The following is a 20,742-nucleotide window of genomic DNA, read 5'->3' as shown; positions in this document are numbered from 1 at the left end:
CACTGTACTGCTCAAATGCTAGCATAGTATCTGGCATATTATGGGCACTAAATATTATTTGAATAAATATCATTTTAAATGACAGTGTGAAGTATATTATAATATGCAAGAGCTATCTTTTATATATCATATGCCATTGAAATGTTGAGTCTTTGAATAAAATGACCCCACCTCCCAGTTTTATTGAGAGATAATTGACATACAGCACTGTATAAGTTTAAGGTATACAACACAATGACTTAACTTACATGTATTGTAAAATGATTATCACAAATGTTTAGCTAACATCTATCATCGCATATAAACACACAAAAAAATATTTTTTCCTGTGATGAGAACTCTGAGGATCTATTCTCTTAAAAACTTTCAAATGCACCATACAGCAGTATCCTATATAATAAAAGCCTAACATTCAAATTGTTCGACCAGGAGCTCGACCGAGAGTTCGACCACTCACTATGACATGGCTGACTACCAGGGGACAGCATTGAACATGGCGGGTGTCAGTGATGCAGTGCTGGCAGTGGGCAGCAGTGGAGGCACTGCTGGCCCCAATGGGCCCTAGCGAGAGCGGTACTGCGGCAGGATGGTAGAGCAGGTGAGCGGGTGGTGCCAGGCCAAGGGGGATGTGAGCAGGGGCTCGATAGCCCTGCCGATCGCCCTGCAGACAGAGACCAGCAGTGGCAGCGGGGTTGGGTCCACCACCTGGCTCCCAGGTGCTGAGGAAGCCAGGCAGGGGGGCCTGGCCCCAATTAATCACCATGCAGGTGGGATGGTGGAGCAGGTGAGGGGGAGGCACCAGGCCATGAAGGGGTGCCAGGTGGGGCTGCAAGGCTGGGAGCAAGAGCTGGGGCTGTGAGCCTGGGAGTGCGAGCTGGGGCCCGATCCCCGTAGGCCACCCTGAGGGACCCCACCCATGCATGAATTCATGCACTGGGCCTCTAATTAACCAGTCATCATGTTAAAATAACTTTATTTTAATCTTGCATCTGAAACTGTGTTTATTTTATCAGTCAAGGAATAGCAAATAAATAGACCAGTAAGCTAGAAAGGTTGTGTGCTTATGTGTTTGTGTGTGTTTTTAGTGATCTTTGCAGATGTAGATGTATGTTTTTTGGCTTTCTTTTAGCCCTGGATTTTTATACTCATACCCTGATCCAATCCTAGTAGAAGTTTCTCTAACTCCTTAGAAAGAATTCTTACCATACTCATTGTTTCTGGAAGCAAATAAATTGAAGTTCTATTCTAACTGAGATCTAAACTCATTCTCTTCCCACCTCATCTTTGACCTCTAATCAATCTTGCATCTGAAACAAGATCATTCATACAGCACTAAGAATGAGATCTTGGTTAAATGGGCTTTATGTTCAATCTATCTTCCTGGGGGCAGTCACCTGCTATTCCCAAGGTGACCTTGAGTTCCCTGAAGACTGGAGACATCCTTTACCCTTTATTCTTGTCATAAAGACTATCACATAATAGGGTCTCAAATTAATATTTGTTAAATGGTAGTAACCCATAGTAGTAATTGATGGTTTTCTGCCAACATTCTATAACATTAGTCTCACTCTCACACAATATCCCTTCCATCGTTCCCTAAATCTATTTCTCCTTTCTTTCATATGCACAGTATCCAAATGCAATATAGTTGCCTTCTTACAAAATTCTGGTCAGGAAAAGTTTCTATTTGGAGAGAAGACAAGCTATTAAACCTCATTAATTTAATTAGTAATCTCTGTTGCAAATTGGCTCTTACAGCACTGACTGATGCCTTGACATTGGTACACTCTGTTCCAATCATTATGCTCCTTCTTTAGAAAATTACATTTGAAATAAACAAAAAAAACTAGGTTTCCTGTGGGAAATTTTTGCCTGTGAGCATGAAATATAAGCCAGGAGCAAGGTGATCTTCATGGGAGTGAGAATATATGGGTGATAAAAATATTTGTTAAGTTTTTAGGTGAAAAGATTGAGGGTAACTGTGCCCTTAACCTATCACCATAAACAAATGTGTGATAAGCACATTCTATATGCCAGGCACCGGGCAATGGAGAAGATATGGTTCTGGCCTAAATCAGGCTATCTAATGTATAAAGTCTGTAATTAAAAAACAAACAAAACTAAAAGCAGAGGAACAGATACAAAAGAAATAAAATTAAGAGGTGCATTAGTAGAGAAAGGGACCTCAGTACCAGAAATAATAGCCTGAATACCAAAACCCTAAGCAGTACAGATTCCTCAGAGCTGTGATAGAACCTAAAGCAGGAAAAGAATTCCAGACTTAAAGAGTAATTTAGTACAGATTACAAGAGTGGAGCTCATTGATTCTGAATTTTTTTTAATGTATTTAATCAATCATTCCTTACTACTCCTAGAGAGCCCAAGTGTCCCACTGGTCTTTCCTGGCCTCCTCCATTGTTTTGCAGAACAAATCTCAAACCTGGTAGCACATTATTCTGTCTCACCTCTAGGTTCTAAAGCTGATGATCTCTTGGAACTGACCTGGTGACATTTTAGGCTTCATCTCCTTAAGCCCTTCTGCAATCATGGTCATAAGCATCCTCTGCATTAAAATCAGAGCTAGTTTATCATCTGGACTAGGAGATAATCTCTGAAGCAAGATATAAATTCCTAGAGATCTGATGAGTTGAGGTATCAATAGAAATGTATTTCAGAACCAAAAGGCTCCAAATAGGTAGGAGAGAAGAGTGGGCTAGTACAAAAGGATCTGATGTCCTCTGAAGCCTCTTTGGCTGGAAAAGGGTCTTGTATATCTTATCACACCAGATGGGGGCACAATAGAGCCTCACAGAATGGATCAATAATTAGTCTTCTTTGATCAACTGCTGGTTATTAGTGATAATAAAACATTAGATGGTTTACTATGGTTGACTGTACTTTTCTTCACAATTTTTCGCACCTCACCTATTTTTGAACTATGCATCCACACCCCTTGCCTGTCACATCACTAAAGTGGATATAGTGTAATAGCCCCCCAATGAAGGGCTTGGCACCATGGCTTGCTCTGACCCAGGGAATGTGGACAGCAGTGACAATGTGCCAGATGCAGACTAAGGTCTCAGGAAGTACTAGATCCAAGTTTCCTCCTGCCCTCCTGCCATTTTCCAAGAGAATAACATTTCCTGGGTAGTTTTTGGCCCTGGGAGAACATGGAGATCATGGAGCAGGCTCTAATATAATTTTCAAACCTGAATCTGTGATTGGCTATTTCACAGCAAGTAAGAGAGAATCATTGATTGGCTGCCTCCTGCATGCCTCTGACTAGGAATTGAGCCCCCAACCAGGGCATGTGCCCTGACCGGGAATCAATCACTGGTCCACACAGACCGGGCAGAGCTAGTTTCTTATCTGGTAGGAGACAATCTATGAAGCAAGATATACATTCCTAGAGATGAGATGAGTTGAAGTGTCAATAGGAAGATATTTTAGAACCAAAAGGCTATCCATAGATCTATCATAATAAAATTTAAATGTTTTTTTGTTGCAAGCTACTTAATTTTGGAGTGACTTGTTAACATTATTGAGGTACTTTTTGGCAAATGTAGCTACTGTGGTCATTAAAAATCATATTTTTAAAGATTTTATTTATGATTTGTGATGAAGAAGATAACATATTTCTAAACTGAAATTATGGTATAATTATGGAATTATCACATAATTGAATTGATGAGATAATTCTACCTGAATAACTCAGGACAGAAATTTTATTTTTAAATGACATACAAATATTTTTATATATACATTGTCCAAAGGAATAGAATAAAGCATGCCAATATATTATTTAATATATTGTTTCTAGTTGGTATAATTATGAGTGACTTTTTCTTTTTTTATTGTTTGCCTTAAAATAGGTGTTCAATTAATATCAGCTAAATAAAAAGTTGAATTAATAAATTTTCATATATTTTAAATTTTCTACAGTGAACAGATATTGCTTTTGTAATCATAAAAATCAATGTTCATTTTTTTAATGGAGATCCATGACCTAGAATGTTGGCAATAACCCAATAATGACAATTCTTTATGAGGCTTCTTCACAACAGTGGTAAACACTCCTAACAGAGCTATAATCTAGAGATTCATTTATTGAGTAGCATTTTATGAAGACAGAATAACATTCCTATCAAAGTCAAGATTCATTAGGCCAATTGCTCCATCAAAGCCCGGAGGAACACACCAATCTAGTGAAAAGAAATGGGATGGGTCAAACATCTTCTACACATAGGAAAGAAATGAAAAGTGTTTTGAAGGGATTGAGGGCAATAAAGGAAGGAAGGTGAAAGAAAGGTGAGGAAGAAGTGAGAGGATTAAAGGAAGGGAGAAAGAAAGGGCAAAAGAAAATTTACAAAGAAAGCATTCTGTTCAGCTTCATCCTAAGGACATATTCATTCATCATCACACCATCACCATCTATCTCCATTTATAAAAAGGCCAGGGGACCCAACATTAGGCAGAGAAGGGCTCTTTTGCAGCAGCCAATGCATTTCATCAAGTAAGAATGATACCCCAGTGTACTGCTATACAATCCCCACTTAGATGTTAGCCACCTGGTTTTACAGTCCTTGCTCCCTCTTGCCAAGTCCCCTTCTCATTTATCATAGTTCAAAAGGAGATGACTTCCAGGCTAGACAATGTGCTTGCAGAGGCCTTGGGGCCTGTCCTTCCCTTCTACCAGCTGCCACCAGAGAGTCCTAGGCACCAGCTCACCTTTTATAGCAGCCCTCAGGCCAATCATTCAGAATAAACAAAGGTCAATTGCAACCCTCTGGGAGGGAATTGTCCATTAAAAAGTAGACATTATTGCCATATCAAGCCTAAAAGATGGATAGAGAAAGGAAGAAAGGACTATGGGGTTGATCAGAAAGAAGTAATAAAGAACAGAGAAAATAAATAAAAGAGGGGGAAAGTTAAGAGTAATAGGGAAGGGGCAAAGGAACAGAAGGTGGGAGGGAGCAAAGGAGTATCACCCAGTGGGAGCTCTTCTCACCATGGAGAGCAGAAAGGTCAGCCCCATTGTTTAAAATGGTAAAAGCGCTTACCCTGGGTGCATATGCCTGCTTCTCCTTCTATCCAAGTTTTATTCTTTATTCTTTCCATGCTTGCCTATGTGTTCACTTTAAATCATATACAGGGTAAGCCCAGCCTAAGGGAGCTCTGGGTTGATTTTTCTCTAGGCCATCCCACCTCTACCTACCAGAAAATCGTAACGTGTGTGTGTGTGTGTGTGCGCGCGCGCGCGCGCGCGCGCGCGCGCGCACAGGTGTGACGTAAGGTATAGTGTGGACCTGGATAAATTGTTACAGGGCAAAGTTTGTCTTCTTAGTCCTGAGCTGCACCCATTTCATGCTTTTCTGGACTAGTATCATGGAACCCTAAAAGTCCTTTCTCTTTACTTAGGAACCAAGAATACAGGCAAGAAGATGTGGAAGATTTTGACTGTTTCTCAAAATTTTGAAATTACTCTAAATGGGCAGCTTCCCTGTCTGCTTATTCCTTAGGTCCAGCCCCTGAAAGTCCTGAAGCAGAGAATGAACAGGATTGGAAGGTAAAACAAAAAGGTCTCCATAGTCCATATGTCTTTCTCTCACCCAAAGTACCTAATCCCACCACCAACACCTCTCATTTTATGGAATGGCAAAGTATAATAGGAAATCTGGTAGACTGGATTTTTAAAAATCCTACATCTAGTGTGTGTGATTAGGGTAAGTTTTTAATCTTTCTGAGCCTGGGTTTAATGATCTTAAAAATATGAATGATACCAACACACTTTATATAAGCTTATTCTAAAATTGAAATTAGAATAATAATAATACTTCTCCATGTATTCAATACTTAAAAGTTACTGGTGTTATGCCGAGAATTTTACATAATCATCTTATTTAAGCCTCACAACAACCCCCAAAGTCTTGTCTTATAGATCAGAAAGCTGAAGCTCAGAGAGAAAAAAACATTCAAGATTGCATAAGAATCAGAGATAGAATTCAAATTCATATCCAGCTTCTGTCTGACTCCAAAGTTCCTACATCTTAGATTAAGCACCAAATTATACCTAACACATAGCAGGTACTCAATAACTATGAATTCCCTTCTTATACTCCCTTAGGTCTGAATTTCAGTGGCTTTGATAACTTGGTACAACCCCATACTCCCTCTGAGGTTGCCTTATTGAAGATGATCATGTTAGGTCGAGGCAGGGGGGAAAAGACCACAGCCCTGCAAGTATGCACAAGGTAGATGGTGACAAAGATAACTGGCGCCTTCCCAGACCCCTGCCCGAGGCAGGAATTCCACACCTCTCATGCCCTCCACCCTCCCCTCACTAAACAGCTGTATAAAGGAAGTACCTAAGCCCAGTTTTGGCGCGAACTCCCCTGGCCCACTCTCAGACTGGTGAGTTTCGCCAGGGAGCGCAAGATTAAAACCTCCCCCCCTTTCCATGGCCTGGACTCTGTGTCTTGTTTCCTGCGTCGCAAACCTTTCAGATCAGAAATCTGGATATTCAGACCAGTTCTTTAAGCATCTCTTTTTAAACAGATATTTTGACAATGTCAGTTTTGGGTAATGAGATTTTCCAGGCCATAAGTTTCTAACAGTGAACTAATTGCCTAGCCTATTTGCAATAAATACAGGGACTATTAAGTATTTTAAAAATAATCACAAGGACCCACTGAGCTTGTACAGAAACGTTCAGAGTTGTGTTTCACAAGTATCTCAGAGTCAACCAGGTAGGAAGATAACCTCAAAAGCACAAAGCTAGAGCACCTCCTGACAGTGCTTAAGAATAGAGAGCTGTGGTCCAGGATTCAAATTATAAATTTAGCTCAGCAGGTGTGGCTCAGTGGTTGAGTGTTGACCTATGAACCAGGAAGTCATGATTTGATTCTGCTCAGGGCACATGCCCGGGTTGTGGGCTCAATCCCAAGTGGGGGGCATGCAGGAAGCAGCTGATCAATGATTCTCTCTCATTATCGATGTTTCTCTCTCTCTCCCTTCCTTTCTCTGATATCAATTAAAAAAACAAAACAAAATTAATTTAGTACAGCATATGGAAAGAGAGTCAATGTTCCCATAGAGTCCATACAACATTTTAGGTATTTTGTCAAAGTTGTTTATGCATCAGCTATTTGGTTAGACTAAAAACCTCAGAGGTCCTTTCAAAATGTAAATATGAATCTGTAAATTTTGATAAAAGATTCACCCCAACCCCCAATATTTTTATCACTTGTACAGCTAACAGGACTCTTACTCATCAATTTCCTTTCCTTCCACTTTTGTTCTCCACATGGGTTCGGCCTTATAGATTTGCACAGCAGAGGCTCCATCTTACCATGGATGGAGAAGATGGGTTGCTGGTGAAAGGAGCTTCATTTTTACAGACTGAAAACTGTGGGAAGGGGGCTGAGACAACCCTCTGGATACAGGTCCCTGTGAGCAACAGCCTGCCACCACATGTGGGGACATTAAGAGCCAGCTATTATCTTCAGACCCAGAAAGGAAGACTTCAGGGGTGGGGAGAATTCAACTAAGCAAACATCAGTGTTTTATTTTTCCTTTACAATGTTGCTGATAAAGAATGTGTTGGCCTGAGCTGGTGTCAATATGTGGCCCAGGGATACCGTATGAAAACAATAGCCAAACAGCAGGAAGCTCGAGACAAGGGACCTGCAGAGAAGATGGAAATCTGAAAGGCAAAGGGCTTTGGGCTTTCTCTCGCTGTGGAAACAAAGAGAAGTGTGCTAATCCCACAGATTTCATAAGGTTTCTGATTTACTGATCTCTCAGAAGGCTCTGTTGGGGTTTGTCATTTTGATGAGACTGCCTTACTGTAAAGGTTAAACATGCTAAGAAGCATGAAATGATCTTCTCCAAGAAATATTGCATCTCCTCGCCAGGGAAATAACCATCCAATCCCCCACAGAAGGGGGCCTTTCAAGCACCATTTATACCCAGAGTTTCCAGCCCTAGGTGTCAGATGCTCTTTTCACTTCCAAGTCCTCTCTGCTAGGCCGGATTTATTTGTTGTTCCTGGGGTAAGATGGGATGGGTAATGAAAGAGAAAAGAGAAATGTATTCATGTCTTTTCCCTTTATGTATTTTTTGAAGAGTTTAAAGAATATATTTTAACCATACAAGCAAGCAAAAAGATATTACAGAAGAAAAATAATGGAACAATTTATGTAAGTACCTAACATATGATGAGCATGCCCTTACATTTAAAACCAAAGAAAGTAACATAGGTACTATATATCTATTTGACAAGCGTGTAGTAAAGAATTCATTCTCCACACTTTAAATGTTTTATATTAGAGAGTTCTTCAATACACAATTTTCAGTTCATAGTTCTTCTCCCTAAATCAATCGACAACATTTCAAATAAAATTTATCAAGATGAAAGAAGATGAAGAGATTAGTCATAGAACATGTATGCATAGACCATGGACACAGACAACAGTGTAGTGATGGTCAGAGGGAGGGGGGAGAGGGTTGGATGGAGGTGGGCAAACGGGGAGAAACTGGGGGACATCTGTAATAGTGTCAACAAAAATAAAAAAATTACCAAAGGTTGACCAAATGCCTTTGCTATAATGCCATTATTCTACTGCTTAGTAGGTGATAGGTACATAAACATATATTTTTACAAAATATGCACAGATACTGCTTGTATATATATTTTTGAAAAATCTAACCATAGGGGAACCAAAATGAGAGACTAAGAACATTATAATCTTTGGGTAACTTGTTTTCTATGTGGAAGCTTCAGTTTCCTCATCTAAAATTGGGGATTGAGGGTGTTTATGCTAGATTATATCTGGGCCTCTGGTAATATAATTTTACAACCCTTTATTCTCTGTTTTCTTTGAGTTAATCCAGTTTTAGGTTTTGAGTCTTTTATTCATGTCAGTTACATGTCTGCTGTTTCTTCCCCTTAATAAGCTCCAATTGAATTAAAACAAAACCCAAGATAAAATAGAGTAGAAAAACATCTGAAAGACTAGAGGGAAACTATGCACATGCAATCAATATGCAATCTATGTGCACTCAGGAGCAAAATCCTCAATATTGGGTGTTATCACTACAAAATTCTAAAGAGACCAGAATATAGAGAATTTTAAAATATGACTTTCCTATCTCTAAAAAAAAAGAAATATTTTAATTTAATCTCAAATATAGCCACTTTTATATGAGAAAGAGAAACTACAATTTTTTAACCAATTAGAGTTGTGAGTACATGAAACACAGAGTTTATTCTTGTATTATTATTTATTAACTAGAGGCCCAGGGCACGAATTTCGTGCACAGGGGAGTGTGTCCCTCAGCCCAGCCTGCACCCTCTCCAATCTGGGACCCCTGGTGGGATCGGGCCTAAACGGTCAGTCGGACATCCCTCTCACAATCCAGGGCTGCTGGCTCCCAACTGCTTGCCTGCCTGCCTTCCTGATTGCCCCTAACTGCTTCTGCCTGCCAGCCTGATCACCCCCTAACCACTCCCTGCCAGCCTGATTGATGCCTAACTGCTCCCCTGCCAGCCTGATTGCCCCTAACTGCCCTCCCCTGCTGGCCTGGTCCCCCCCAACTACTCTCCCCTGCAGGCCTGGGTCTCCCCCAACTGCCCTCCCCTGCAGGCATGATTGCCCCCAACTGCCCTCCCTTGCAGGCCTGGTCCCTCCCAACTGCCCTCCCCTGCTGGCCTGATCGCCCACAACTGCCCTCTCTTTTGCAGGCCTGATCCCTCCCAACTGCCCACCCCTGCTGGCCATCTTGTGGCAGCCATCTTGTGTCCACATGGAGGCAGCCATCTTTGACCACATGGGGGCAGCCATCTTGTGTGTTGAAGTGATGGTCAATTTGCATATTACTCTTTTATTAGATGGGATTATTGTATTATTTCCATATGAAAAACTGTAAACCTACTTTTGCCCAAGGCTGGATATGCAAATCTTGGTCAAGATAATCACAGACCATTTTAACATAATTCCTCAAAATCTGGGATTACACCCCTCATGTCTTGCTTCCTTATACAAAACATTTGAAGTGTGGACAAAAGCATGCTTTGGTATATTCCCTTCTGCCATAACCTTCCTTTCAACATCACACATTTAAACACAAAAATCCTATCTAGGTCAATTCTACAACCCAAGAAAAACACAGAATACAAACATTAGCCAGAGAACTTTTTCATTCTTTAATGAGAGGCCCAATGCATGAAATTCGTGCAAGAGTAGGCCTTCCTTCCCTCCGTTGCCAGCACCAGCTTCCCTCTGGCCACCAGCAGGCACCTGGGACCCGGGCTTCCCTCGCAGGCACCTGAGACCCGGGCTTTATCTGGAAGGTTGTCTGGAAGGATATCTGGTCTAATTAGCATATTACACTTTTATTATTATAGATTATAGAATTATAGATTCAGGAAGGGGCATGTTGGCTTATTATCCATGTGAGCATATTATACACAATGACAGAGGGACCCAGCAAACCAATTAAGCAGCCACTGTTGACATTCTCAGTGGTAAGTATGGAAACCGAGGCAAAGAAAGGGTAAGTCACATATATTCAGAATGGGACCAGCATGTGCAGGTGATGCCTAGCTATATCGCCTTGTTACCTCCAGAGAATTTCCAACTGATTTGAGATGGCTGAGTATTAGAGAGGGAAGAAACACTAGAATTCTATGGCCAAACCCCTGTTCTAATCCAGTCTTGGCCATTCTTTAGTTGGGTAGAGTTGGGTAGTAAATCCTATCAACATTGCCCCTAATATCTATTAGATGTACCCCCAAAATGTGACCTCCATTCTCTCTACCTCAGTTAGAGCTCTTATTTCTTATTCCTTAAACAATACAATGCAAACTGAACTAATGCATGCTAATCTGTTGGCCTACTGTATCCCACCTCCCACCCATCCTCCATCAGAGTGCTCCAACCTTGTTGTCCTATTGATAAAAAAACCCATGCCTCCTACAAGATAATATCTAAACTTGGGAGAGCAAACCAGGTGCTTCGCAGCTTGTCTTTCCACTCCTCTAGCCACACCTTCTAAAATGCCCCCTCAAATTCCTTCTCCTCATTCCCCAAGTCTTAGATTCCATCTCAGGAAAACTTCCTGTTTATCGAAGTCACCTCTGCATCTCTGTACCTTCTACCTGGAATACTTTTACCTACCTGTTCTACCTGGGAGATTCCTGCAACTCCACCAAGCCTCAGCTCTAGTGTCACCCAATCTGCGATGCTGTCCATGATAATTCTACCTGCACTTGTGTCCCACCTGTCTCAGATATCAGAATTTATTGACATGTTTATGAGGAGTGGCACAATCAACATTTTGGCATCTCGAGGCTCAACACTGTGCAGCCCCTTGAACACAGTACTCAATAGGTGCTTAGAATGAATGAATTCAGCCCTTAATTTCTCCATCTAGAAAATGAGAATAATAAAATGAAGCCTGGAGAGTGGATGTGATGGTTAAATGGCCAGTGTATATACAGAGTAGGCACATAATTTTTCTCAATAATCCATACTGGAACAAGAAAGAATTTATCAATCTGTTTAAAGACACACGGAGCCAGATATGCTAGAACAGGCTATGACAATCCCCTTGTGTTGCATTTTGAAGCACTTGTTTTTCATAATTTAGCACCATCTCAATTTATTGCATCCATAAAGGGCAAATGTCTGCTGGCAGTCAAACAGCTTTTAGCAAAGGCAGTAATAAAGGTACAGAACAGCAATATAAATGGCTGCTGTGTCCCTGCATTTGACAGAACCACAGCCAACAGCAGGTGTGACGCAGTCCTAAGCAGCTGTCACGCACCACCCCAAAATGCTGGCCCTCTCTCTCTCATGCTGAACACAGGACCAGATGGAGAGTTTTCAAAGATCTCCAAAGCCCCCAGCCTATCCTGAGACCCCTTAGCTTTATGACTCCAGAATAATAGAATCTCTTTCCCTGAATCTATTCTTGGGAGGGACGGAAGCAGCTGTGATCTTGGGTACCTCAGACCCTGACCTAGTAGAATGACACTTATGAAGGGTTCATGGACTATGTGACAATTTCCTGAAATCATACAATCCTGGGTCTGGGAAAAGAAAAACTTGGAAAAGAGGGAGAGAAAAAAATAAAAGTCTGAATCTGAGCACTGATATGGTCCTCACCATAGATACATGTGTGTAAGTTAGGTATTAAATGATTAGAAAAAATGAAGATACATTGGTTGATGATAATGAATTGTGTATTTCTTGAAAAGTCTCTTTCTCTGGTACATGTCATTTCACATCTAAAAGGGGTACACAATGGACAGAAAAGGAGACAGCCTTTTAATGCTCTTAAGAAATCCAAGGTTATATTCATTAATCTATCAATTAAAACTTATAGTTCATGGGCCTGAAATATTCCCAGAACATCTTCTTAGATGAATGAATCAGAGAGGTGACAAATTCAATGTAGTGCTGATATAACTAAACCCAGCCTCCTAACCCAGACAGTTCTGCAAACTGCAAGGAACAAGGACTCACGTTCCTGTCCTCCCCTTCACTCACCTTTACCTCTTGTCTCAGGATGAGAGAAGATGCTGCCAAGCAGATGACATTTGAGGATCACAGAGTTTAGAACTGGAAGGGCCCTAAGAGAGCATGAAACCCAATTGCTTCATTTTACTTTTGCATAATAGAGATACCAGAGGATCCAAGTAAGAATCTCAAGGACACATATCTAAATAAAGGGCCTGGACATCCCTGGGGAATGGGGCAGATCCTCAATGGCACTGGAAATCAGTGAAAGCAAACAGGATTATTATATTTGACCTTGGATACCAAAGTTTCTTGTGTTCGCACACAACTGAGTCAGTCTGAGCAGGCCCCAGTGGATCTAGAATCACTTATAAAGTGGCATATCATGTTGGACATACTTTGCTTTATCTTTTTCTTTCCTATAATTAGTATTTCCTGAATCACTGCCCTTGGTAGACTGCATTTCAATTTGCAGATCACTTCTCCATCCCCTCCACTAGACTGAGTCAATCCAGGAAACTGAAACCATGTATTCTATAAATTTGTATCCTCACAACTTAGCTCACTAAGCCTTGTATAGAGAATAGCTAGATACCTACTTATGGAATTGCTATGTGAATATTTTACTTAATTCCAAAGAAGCATCAGAGCTTCCTTTCCTATCTGTTTCATTTCCTATAGTTTAGGGCAGTGGTCGGCAAACTCATTAGTCAACAGAGAGGCAAACCGCGGCTCACGAGCCACATGTGGCTCGTGAGCCGCAGTTTGCCGACCACTGGTTTACGGGACCAAAGGCCACTGAAATTAAAGTTACTTAATTAGAAATGTGTTATGTAGATATTTTAATAATCTAACTTTAGTACTCTAAAGAAGGCACAAAATGAACTTGAGATTTTCATAATCATATGACATGCTATCCAGGGGTCCAAAGAAGAGATCAGCATAGACTGATCTAGGATGATGGTGGTGAAAAGGGAGAGAAGTGGGCAGATGCAGGATTCGTTTAGATAAAGCATCAACAGGAACTTGCTGAGGCAGACAGAATGAGATTAAAGAAAATTCAAGGAAAACCCCAAGGACAATGGTGATACTATTTAGTGAGATGGGGAAAACTAAAAGTAAAAAAAATGTCTAGGGCAGGAATGAGGACCTCAAATTTCTTTTTCTCAATGTTGTGATTAAGATACCTATCAGATATTCAAATGCAGATCTCAAATAGACAACTGGATATATATATATCTGGGATTGCATAGAGAGTTCCAGGATAGAGATCCTGATTTGGGAGTCACTGACATACAGATGACCATTGACATCTTGTCAATGGATGAGGACACAAAGGGGCACTAACCACTAGGCAATCTTGACTCTTAGTGGTGTACTGTACAGAGTGAGGAGCATGTACAGACCACAAAGAGACATAATACAGAGGACTGGGTCCTTCCAACATTTAATAACCATATAGTATGCATATAGCACACTACTAGAGACTGTGGGGAAACAAAGATATTTAATGCACTCTTTTTCCCTTGATGACCTTACAATATAACCTCTTTCATATATCCAATGTGACAGGAAGTGCAATGGATTAGGAACCAGAAATCATGAATTTTAACCACTCTACAACTACTCCAAGTTAAAGTCATGTTAACTTCTTAGGGTTTCTAATTCCTTACCTACTAATACAAGGATTAGATACAAATAATATGAATGGTATGTACTAATGTCATGATTTCCATGTGGCATCCAAATGATGCACTCTAGCCTCACCTAAAAATGGTGTTTCATCTAAAGGTGGTTTCTCACCCTTCCTTCCCAGAAAGAATGTGCTTCTGTGGCTCTGGGGTGCATAACAGCCATCAGAGGGGTTGGCTGAAAGAGAAGTTCCTGAGCTGAAAGGGGGAGTAGCTGCTGCCTTCACCCTCACTCTGTTAGAACAAGAGTCACTGGAGAGAACTCAAAATATCTTTCATTCTTGGTTTTCAGCTGGTATTTATGTCAGATGAATGGAATCCTGGAGACCAGAGAGAAGAGTAGATTTATCTTCTCCATCACATTTTCTTGGCTCTACAAATTAATATTCTCAAAGACATTGCATTTCCATGATCCCTGGAAATACTTTCTTTTATCAGATAGAAGTAGTTGCACATTGTTGGACATTTGTAATAGGACATGGCCATATGGGTGAGGGTACCCCAACCTTACCCATTTAAGGATGAAAGAGCATGCTTTGTGTTTTTATATATAAAGGCACACATGGGTGATCCTTTATATCTATTCTAGGTAACTTCCTACGCAGACAGAGCTGACTGGTGAACCAAATTAGGTCAAGTATGTTCTCTTTCCAGAAAATATAAACTCTGAATGGAAAAGTGCAGAACCTAGAGGTCAGAAGAGGTTAATCATTTCAATTGCAGTGCCTTATGGTCCCAGAGTGGTTCCACTTCCTTTTTAATATATACATAGTGAGATCTTCAGTTGATTGATACCTATCTTGGTAATCATGAAGCAAATCCTCTTCCTTGACTCTGTTAGCTATAGTCCATTCTGTAACTTGCAACCAAGAAAACTTTACCTAGTAAGTATTAGTGTCCCCAATTTACAGATAAGGATATGGAACATAGAATTAAGAGGGAAAGTAGTTGTAAATCATCTAGCAAGTAAGTGATATCTAGCAAGTAAGTGATAGAACCAACACAGCAATCAAGCTCCATCTGACTCTAAAATCATGGCACTAAGCACTAGGCAATCTTGACTCTCAGTGCTAAACTGTGGGTTATTTTCCTTGTCAAAGAGATGAACTTGCGCTGGGTCCTATTTTCTTTCTTGCTAAATAAATGATGGCATTCAGAAAAAAAAATCCAGAAAAAAAAGATAGAATCTGCAGCTCAAATTGAAGCTCAATGGTCCACAAATAAATCAAATCCATAGCCTTGCCCATTGACACTTGGCTCCCATCAAGGGAACTAAACAATTTGGCTACACTGGCAAGGAGAAGATGCTTATGTTATCTCAGGTAAATTTATCCTATATCCTTCAGATAGACAAGCTAGAATGCTTCCTCTGTACAGCAGGGCTCCACAGGATGGCAGGTGGTCATCCAGCAGATGACAGCATTTCAACCAAACTGATTGGTATTCAGTAGCTAAAACAGACTTTTGCTTTTTAGGTCATGGAGACTTTTCCCACTTCACTATGAATAACAAACCAAAATAGCTACAGCTGAACAACCGGAATGGATAGATATATCTACATCTTCTTAGAATAGTATAAGATCATGCTGAAAAAGCTAAATATGACATCAAGCTAATTGTTATATGTCAAGATTTAGAGTTGCTAATTCTCACAGGCAGATTTAGTGCACTCTTCTGAGGACACAAGTAAGAGTCATCCATTTTTACTCTAAGAGAAAAATACTCATACAAATTAACCTCAGTCTAACATATATATTTCCCAGTTCTCTTGCTTTATTCGCTTGCTTGGGCTGACAACTTTGATCTTGGAATCATCTCTTAAACTGAACTGCTTGCTCACTTTGAGTTCTTGGATTATTTTGATCTGAACTGGGCCATCCCCAATTCTGCTTCTCTAAATACTACTTTTCAGCATCTTACCTATTTTATATAAACAAGTACTTCTAACACTACTGTTCCTGCTGTGGGGCCAGCAATACCAAGAGACTGACCCCTCTATGAACCCCAAGTATGGAACATAGTTTGGGCTAGATGGAACACATTGTCTTAGCAACTATCCTAGACTCACCATATTTATCACAAATGATGAATTCTAGGCTTATGATTAATGCTTATAGAAAAAAAGATTAAAAAGAAAATGGTAAAGTGAGTGACCAGGTTGACAGTGTTATGGTGGATGGAGCAGCATTCCTTGATCCAAAGGGGATCATGCTCCTGTATAAATAATCTTAACAAACACTTAGCCTTCACCACTCTTCAGAAGTGCCTATAGTGAATACTGAGGGTGACAGGTATAGAGAGACTATAATTTTATTACAAATAAAAGACAAGAAAATAAAAAAAAACCTGGGCCCATTTTTGTGACCATGACTCCCCCATATAGACATGGCCTCTCCCATCTGTGTGCCCTACTATTCCCCTACAGACATGTAGCATAACACCCACCACATGTTAGACATCTCCACATCTCCCTTTGTTTCCCATGAAGGGTTACAAAGCCCTTGATCAAAATCAGGGACTGTCAGTTTATTTGTAACTCCTGTATCTAATACAATTTCTGGAACATACTAGGAATTCATGTCTGTTGAGTGTATGAAAAATGAATAAAAGATACTCAAAAGCATCTCCCCTGAGGAATCAGTTTCAATAAAGAAAAACAATGTCATTGGGAGGCTCTATTTTCTTTGCTAGCAGAGTGGAGTCCTATCATTTTTACACTCCACTGATTCATTCTGAACATGGTGTCAGGAATAATACAGAGCCAAAAAACAATTAGTGGGGGAACAAAACAATCAGATGAACCGTCTGGAATTTGAGCGATGTATAGATCAAATGTCTTCAATTTGCTAGGTTCCTTCTTATTTGGCTAAAATGGATGACTCTTGGCTGCACTGTACCAGGAATAATTGTCCCTCATATATCCCCAATCAGCTGCCTTTTAAGGACTACTCAAAAGTGACAATGTAAAAGGCAGTGACTTTCACTGTCCTTGGAAAACTTGGCCACGACCCATTGATCTGCCCTTGAAATAGGTGAACTCAGAGATATTTTCCACAGATACCTATAGTCACTGCGGCCTATCGCCAACAACCACAAAGCCCTTGAGTTGGGAAGAAGCCCAAAAGGAGGAAGTAATATGTCTAAGGTGACCTGTAGTTCTTATACTACCTTCATAGACTGTGGAAGATCTGCAATACCCGGGCTTACACCAAATCTGTCCCATGCATCTCAAAGGCCAAATGACCTTTCTATCTCTCCAAATCAGCCCGAGGGTAGTATACCCTACAAAGAGATTTAGAAAGTGTCCAGGAGCTTGACAGACTGACCAGCCCCATGTGGTCCACTTCTATTCCAAGTTGCTGCCTCCTTATCTTAGCTCCAGTTCTGGTTGTTGCACTTTGAATTTGAATTTAAATTCCATAAGCTCCAAGAGGGCTCACTCTCTCCTTCATGCCAATGTCCTACACCTACATCCTGTTTTGGGTCCAACTGTATGGAAGATTTGCAGTTCTCTTTTTTTAAAAAATATATTTTATTGATTTTTTACAGAAAGGAAGGTAGAGGGATAGAGAGTTAGAAACATCGATGAGAGAGAACCATTGACCAGCTGCCTCCTGCACACGCCCCACTGGGGATGTGCCCGCAACTGGAATCGAACCTGGGACCTTTCAGTCCGCAGACCGACACTCTATCCGCTGCGCCAAACTGGTTTCGGCTGCAGTTCTCTTGAAGCACACCTTAATTAGTAATACAGTTGACCTCACAAAAACCACTCCTTGAAAACATCTTTGACTGGTCATCCAATTCCTGTTCCAGGATATTGCCTCATCACCAGTCTTATGATATTGGACAATTCTGGCTAGTCTTTAGGGATAAGATCCTGCAGGTTCCTCCTCAAGAAAATCTTTTTTTTTTTAAATCTCCATGTCCTCCTAGTCTAGTCCACCGGTAGCATCTAGGCCACTGCCTTGTATCATTTTATTACTGCTTTTTGTATTGATGTTTCAGCTCCTCAGCTAAATAGATGATAAGCTTTTTGAGGGCAGAAACTACCTATAATAGAAGCAGTATCCATAAAGTCCTAGAACTACACTTGACAACTGTGTAGATTATCTTTTCATATAAAATAGAGGTTATCAACCCATGAGCAATCAGCTTGATTCTGTGTGCTTAGCATATAAAACAATAAACCAAGCTGCAATCTGGATATGGCTTAGAGACTGGAATCTTCCTGTCTTGATGTTGTCTCTTGGCTTGCCTTTATCTATGCCCTCTACCCAAACTGTAAATTCAGTGCAAATGTAAGATTCAAAAGTGGTGCATGGGAAAGGGCTCCTCTCACTATTCTGGCCTGTTCTAATCTGTCAGCCCCCACTGTTTGCTCTCCAATTATTCAGCAACTCTCCTAACCTTCCCCCCTGCCTGCCCCCGCCACATCACTCCACACTCCAGTCCATCTGGACTTTGTCCAGATCCTCAACTGTTCCACAGCCTCTTATCTCTGTCCCTTGGTATGTCCTTTCTGTCAAGGACACACATCTTCCTCCCACCTCTTTGCCAAGCTTACTCCTATTCATTTTTCAAGTCTCAACTTGCATATTTCTTCCTTACAGACGCTTTCTATGAACCCCTACAGTTTGTCAGGTCCACTTGTAAAGGCCTCCCAAACTTCTCTCTACTTTCCTTTTAATGATGCTGAATGACAATAATTATGACTGCAACAATCACTGACATTTATTAACTGCTTTCCATTGTGCAGGACCTTACCATAGTGCAGGACTCACTTCATTATTACCAATACCTTGTGATTATTCCCATTTTACAGATGAGGAAATCAAGTCTCAAAGAGATTGATTATCTTGATAAGGTTCACATCACTCCATGAGGGCCATATTTCTCACCTGGCCCTAGAGTTCATGTTCTTAATGAATAATTTACCCTGTCTCTTATTAAACTCACCATATTTAAAATGATTTATTTAATGGCTAAATATTCAACTAGGAAACAAGCTCCTTGAGAACAGGGGTGGGTCTGTTTTGTTCAGTAGTATATGTCTAAAGCCTAATCTAAGAGCTGGCATGCAGAGAGCTCCAAAAAGCATGAGTTCAATGAATAAATAAAACACCAGTTGGTTAATCCATCCAGAAGCCCAGAAGAGGAGGATTAACCCTCTCTAAATAAAAGATCTCTGATAATCAAAAGTAGTATCATGATCATGGTAATACTTATCCTTAACTTTCCCTTTCTGCAACCTAACCCTAATCATACAAATCCAAGCAACCAGAACTAGAAAGGTCGACACCTGGACAGCAGTAAACCCAAGAAAACTCCTGTAGAAGAAAGAAAGCACAGGTCTCTCCACAGGCACACCTATAGTAGTCCCTCCCACCGAGACCCAGCATGCCTCCCACAGCGGCCTACTCACCCCTTTCGCAGGTTCTTCCCCAGTAGCCGGTGCCTGTACAGTCGCAGATGAAGCGGTTCCAGCCGTCCTTGCACACAGCATTGTTCTTACAGGGGTAGCTGTCACACTGCTTAGCGCTCATCCGTGAACAGGAGGACTTGACGCCCGCAGCGTTCTGCATCTCCGCCAGCTGCCGGATGTTCTTGCTGCGCCCGTCTATGAACAGGTCACGGATGCAGCCCACGTAGCCGTAGTTGAGCATGGCGGTCCAGAGCTCAGTGGGGAGGATGAGGCCAGCGCGGTTCTCCGGCAGCCCGCCCAGGTACATGTCCCCCTCCAGGTCCAGGATCTCGCTCTCCCCACTGGCGGTGAAAGGCGTACGCCTGCTGTTCACTGATATGGTACCTGGGATGGGAGGAGAGAAAGACAGTGAGCTCACAGCTCCTTGGCATCATAGGTGAGGCTGCCAGTCGATGAACCAAATAAAGGAGCCCAGTAGGTGAATACTGAGACTAGTGTTGCCTGACCAGGAGAGAGCAATGCAAGCAAGGGAACCAAATGCTACAAGGTAATAGAAACCACAGTGTAGGTAATGGAGTTTCAATCTCTGCTAGGTAAAACACCCTGGCCCATAGGAGGCGCCAGGACAATCTCAATGGCCTAGTATCTCGGATGATGTCTTTTTTTCTACCTAAAGTCCTGACTGAGACATTGCGTACCACATGATTGAAAGCAGCACATTTTCTGCTTGTGTTGCAATCCCGCTCTACCATGTACTATTAGCTGTAACCTTAAAGAAGCTTTTTAACCTTCCTGGGCCTTAATTTCCTCATCTATAAAACGTGGACATAATTGTCCCCACTGCACAGGTGGGTGTGATGATTAAATGAGCTCATGTATATTAACAGTTCTTACTCTGTGCCTGGGACAGAGTAAGGGCTCTGCAAGCGCTTGCCTGAGTCTTCCTCACTGGCTCGGCACACCCAGAAGGATGGAACCCTCCATGCATGGATACCCTCTATACTGGCATTAGCTACCAGGCCTGCCAGTGAATATTTTGGATATTGTCTTTGATAAATTTGAACTAGAACATGTTTATTTATTCATTTAACAGATATATATTGAA

General features: G+C 41.2%; 1 protein-coding gene across 14 annotated transcripts in view; it reads right to left on the bottom strand.

The window, feature by feature from the left end:
* Positions 1-20,742, bottom strand: part of NRXN3 (neurexin 3) — a gene marked incomplete at both ends in the record, with an annotated part of 1,469,510 nt that overhangs the window by 1,029,818 nt on the left and 418,950 nt on the right. For all 14 annotated transcript variants that reach the window (XM_079767585.1, XM_079767570.1, XM_079767583.1 and 11 more), the window contains one exon: positions 19,638-20,021. In XM_079767585.1, coding sequence (XP_079623711.1) covers positions 19,638-20,021 — 384 coding nt within the window. The remainder of the gene's footprint in view (positions 1-19,637; positions 20,022-20,742) is intronic.

Source organism: Cnephaeus nilssonii (genome assembly GCF_951640355.1).
Source record: "Cnephaeus nilssonii genome assembly, chromosome: 4".
Taxonomy (NCBI): Eukaryota; Metazoa; Chordata; class Mammalia; order Chiroptera; family Vespertilionidae; genus Cnephaeus; species Cnephaeus nilssonii.
This window is presented reverse-complemented; position numbering and strand designations above follow the sequence as displayed.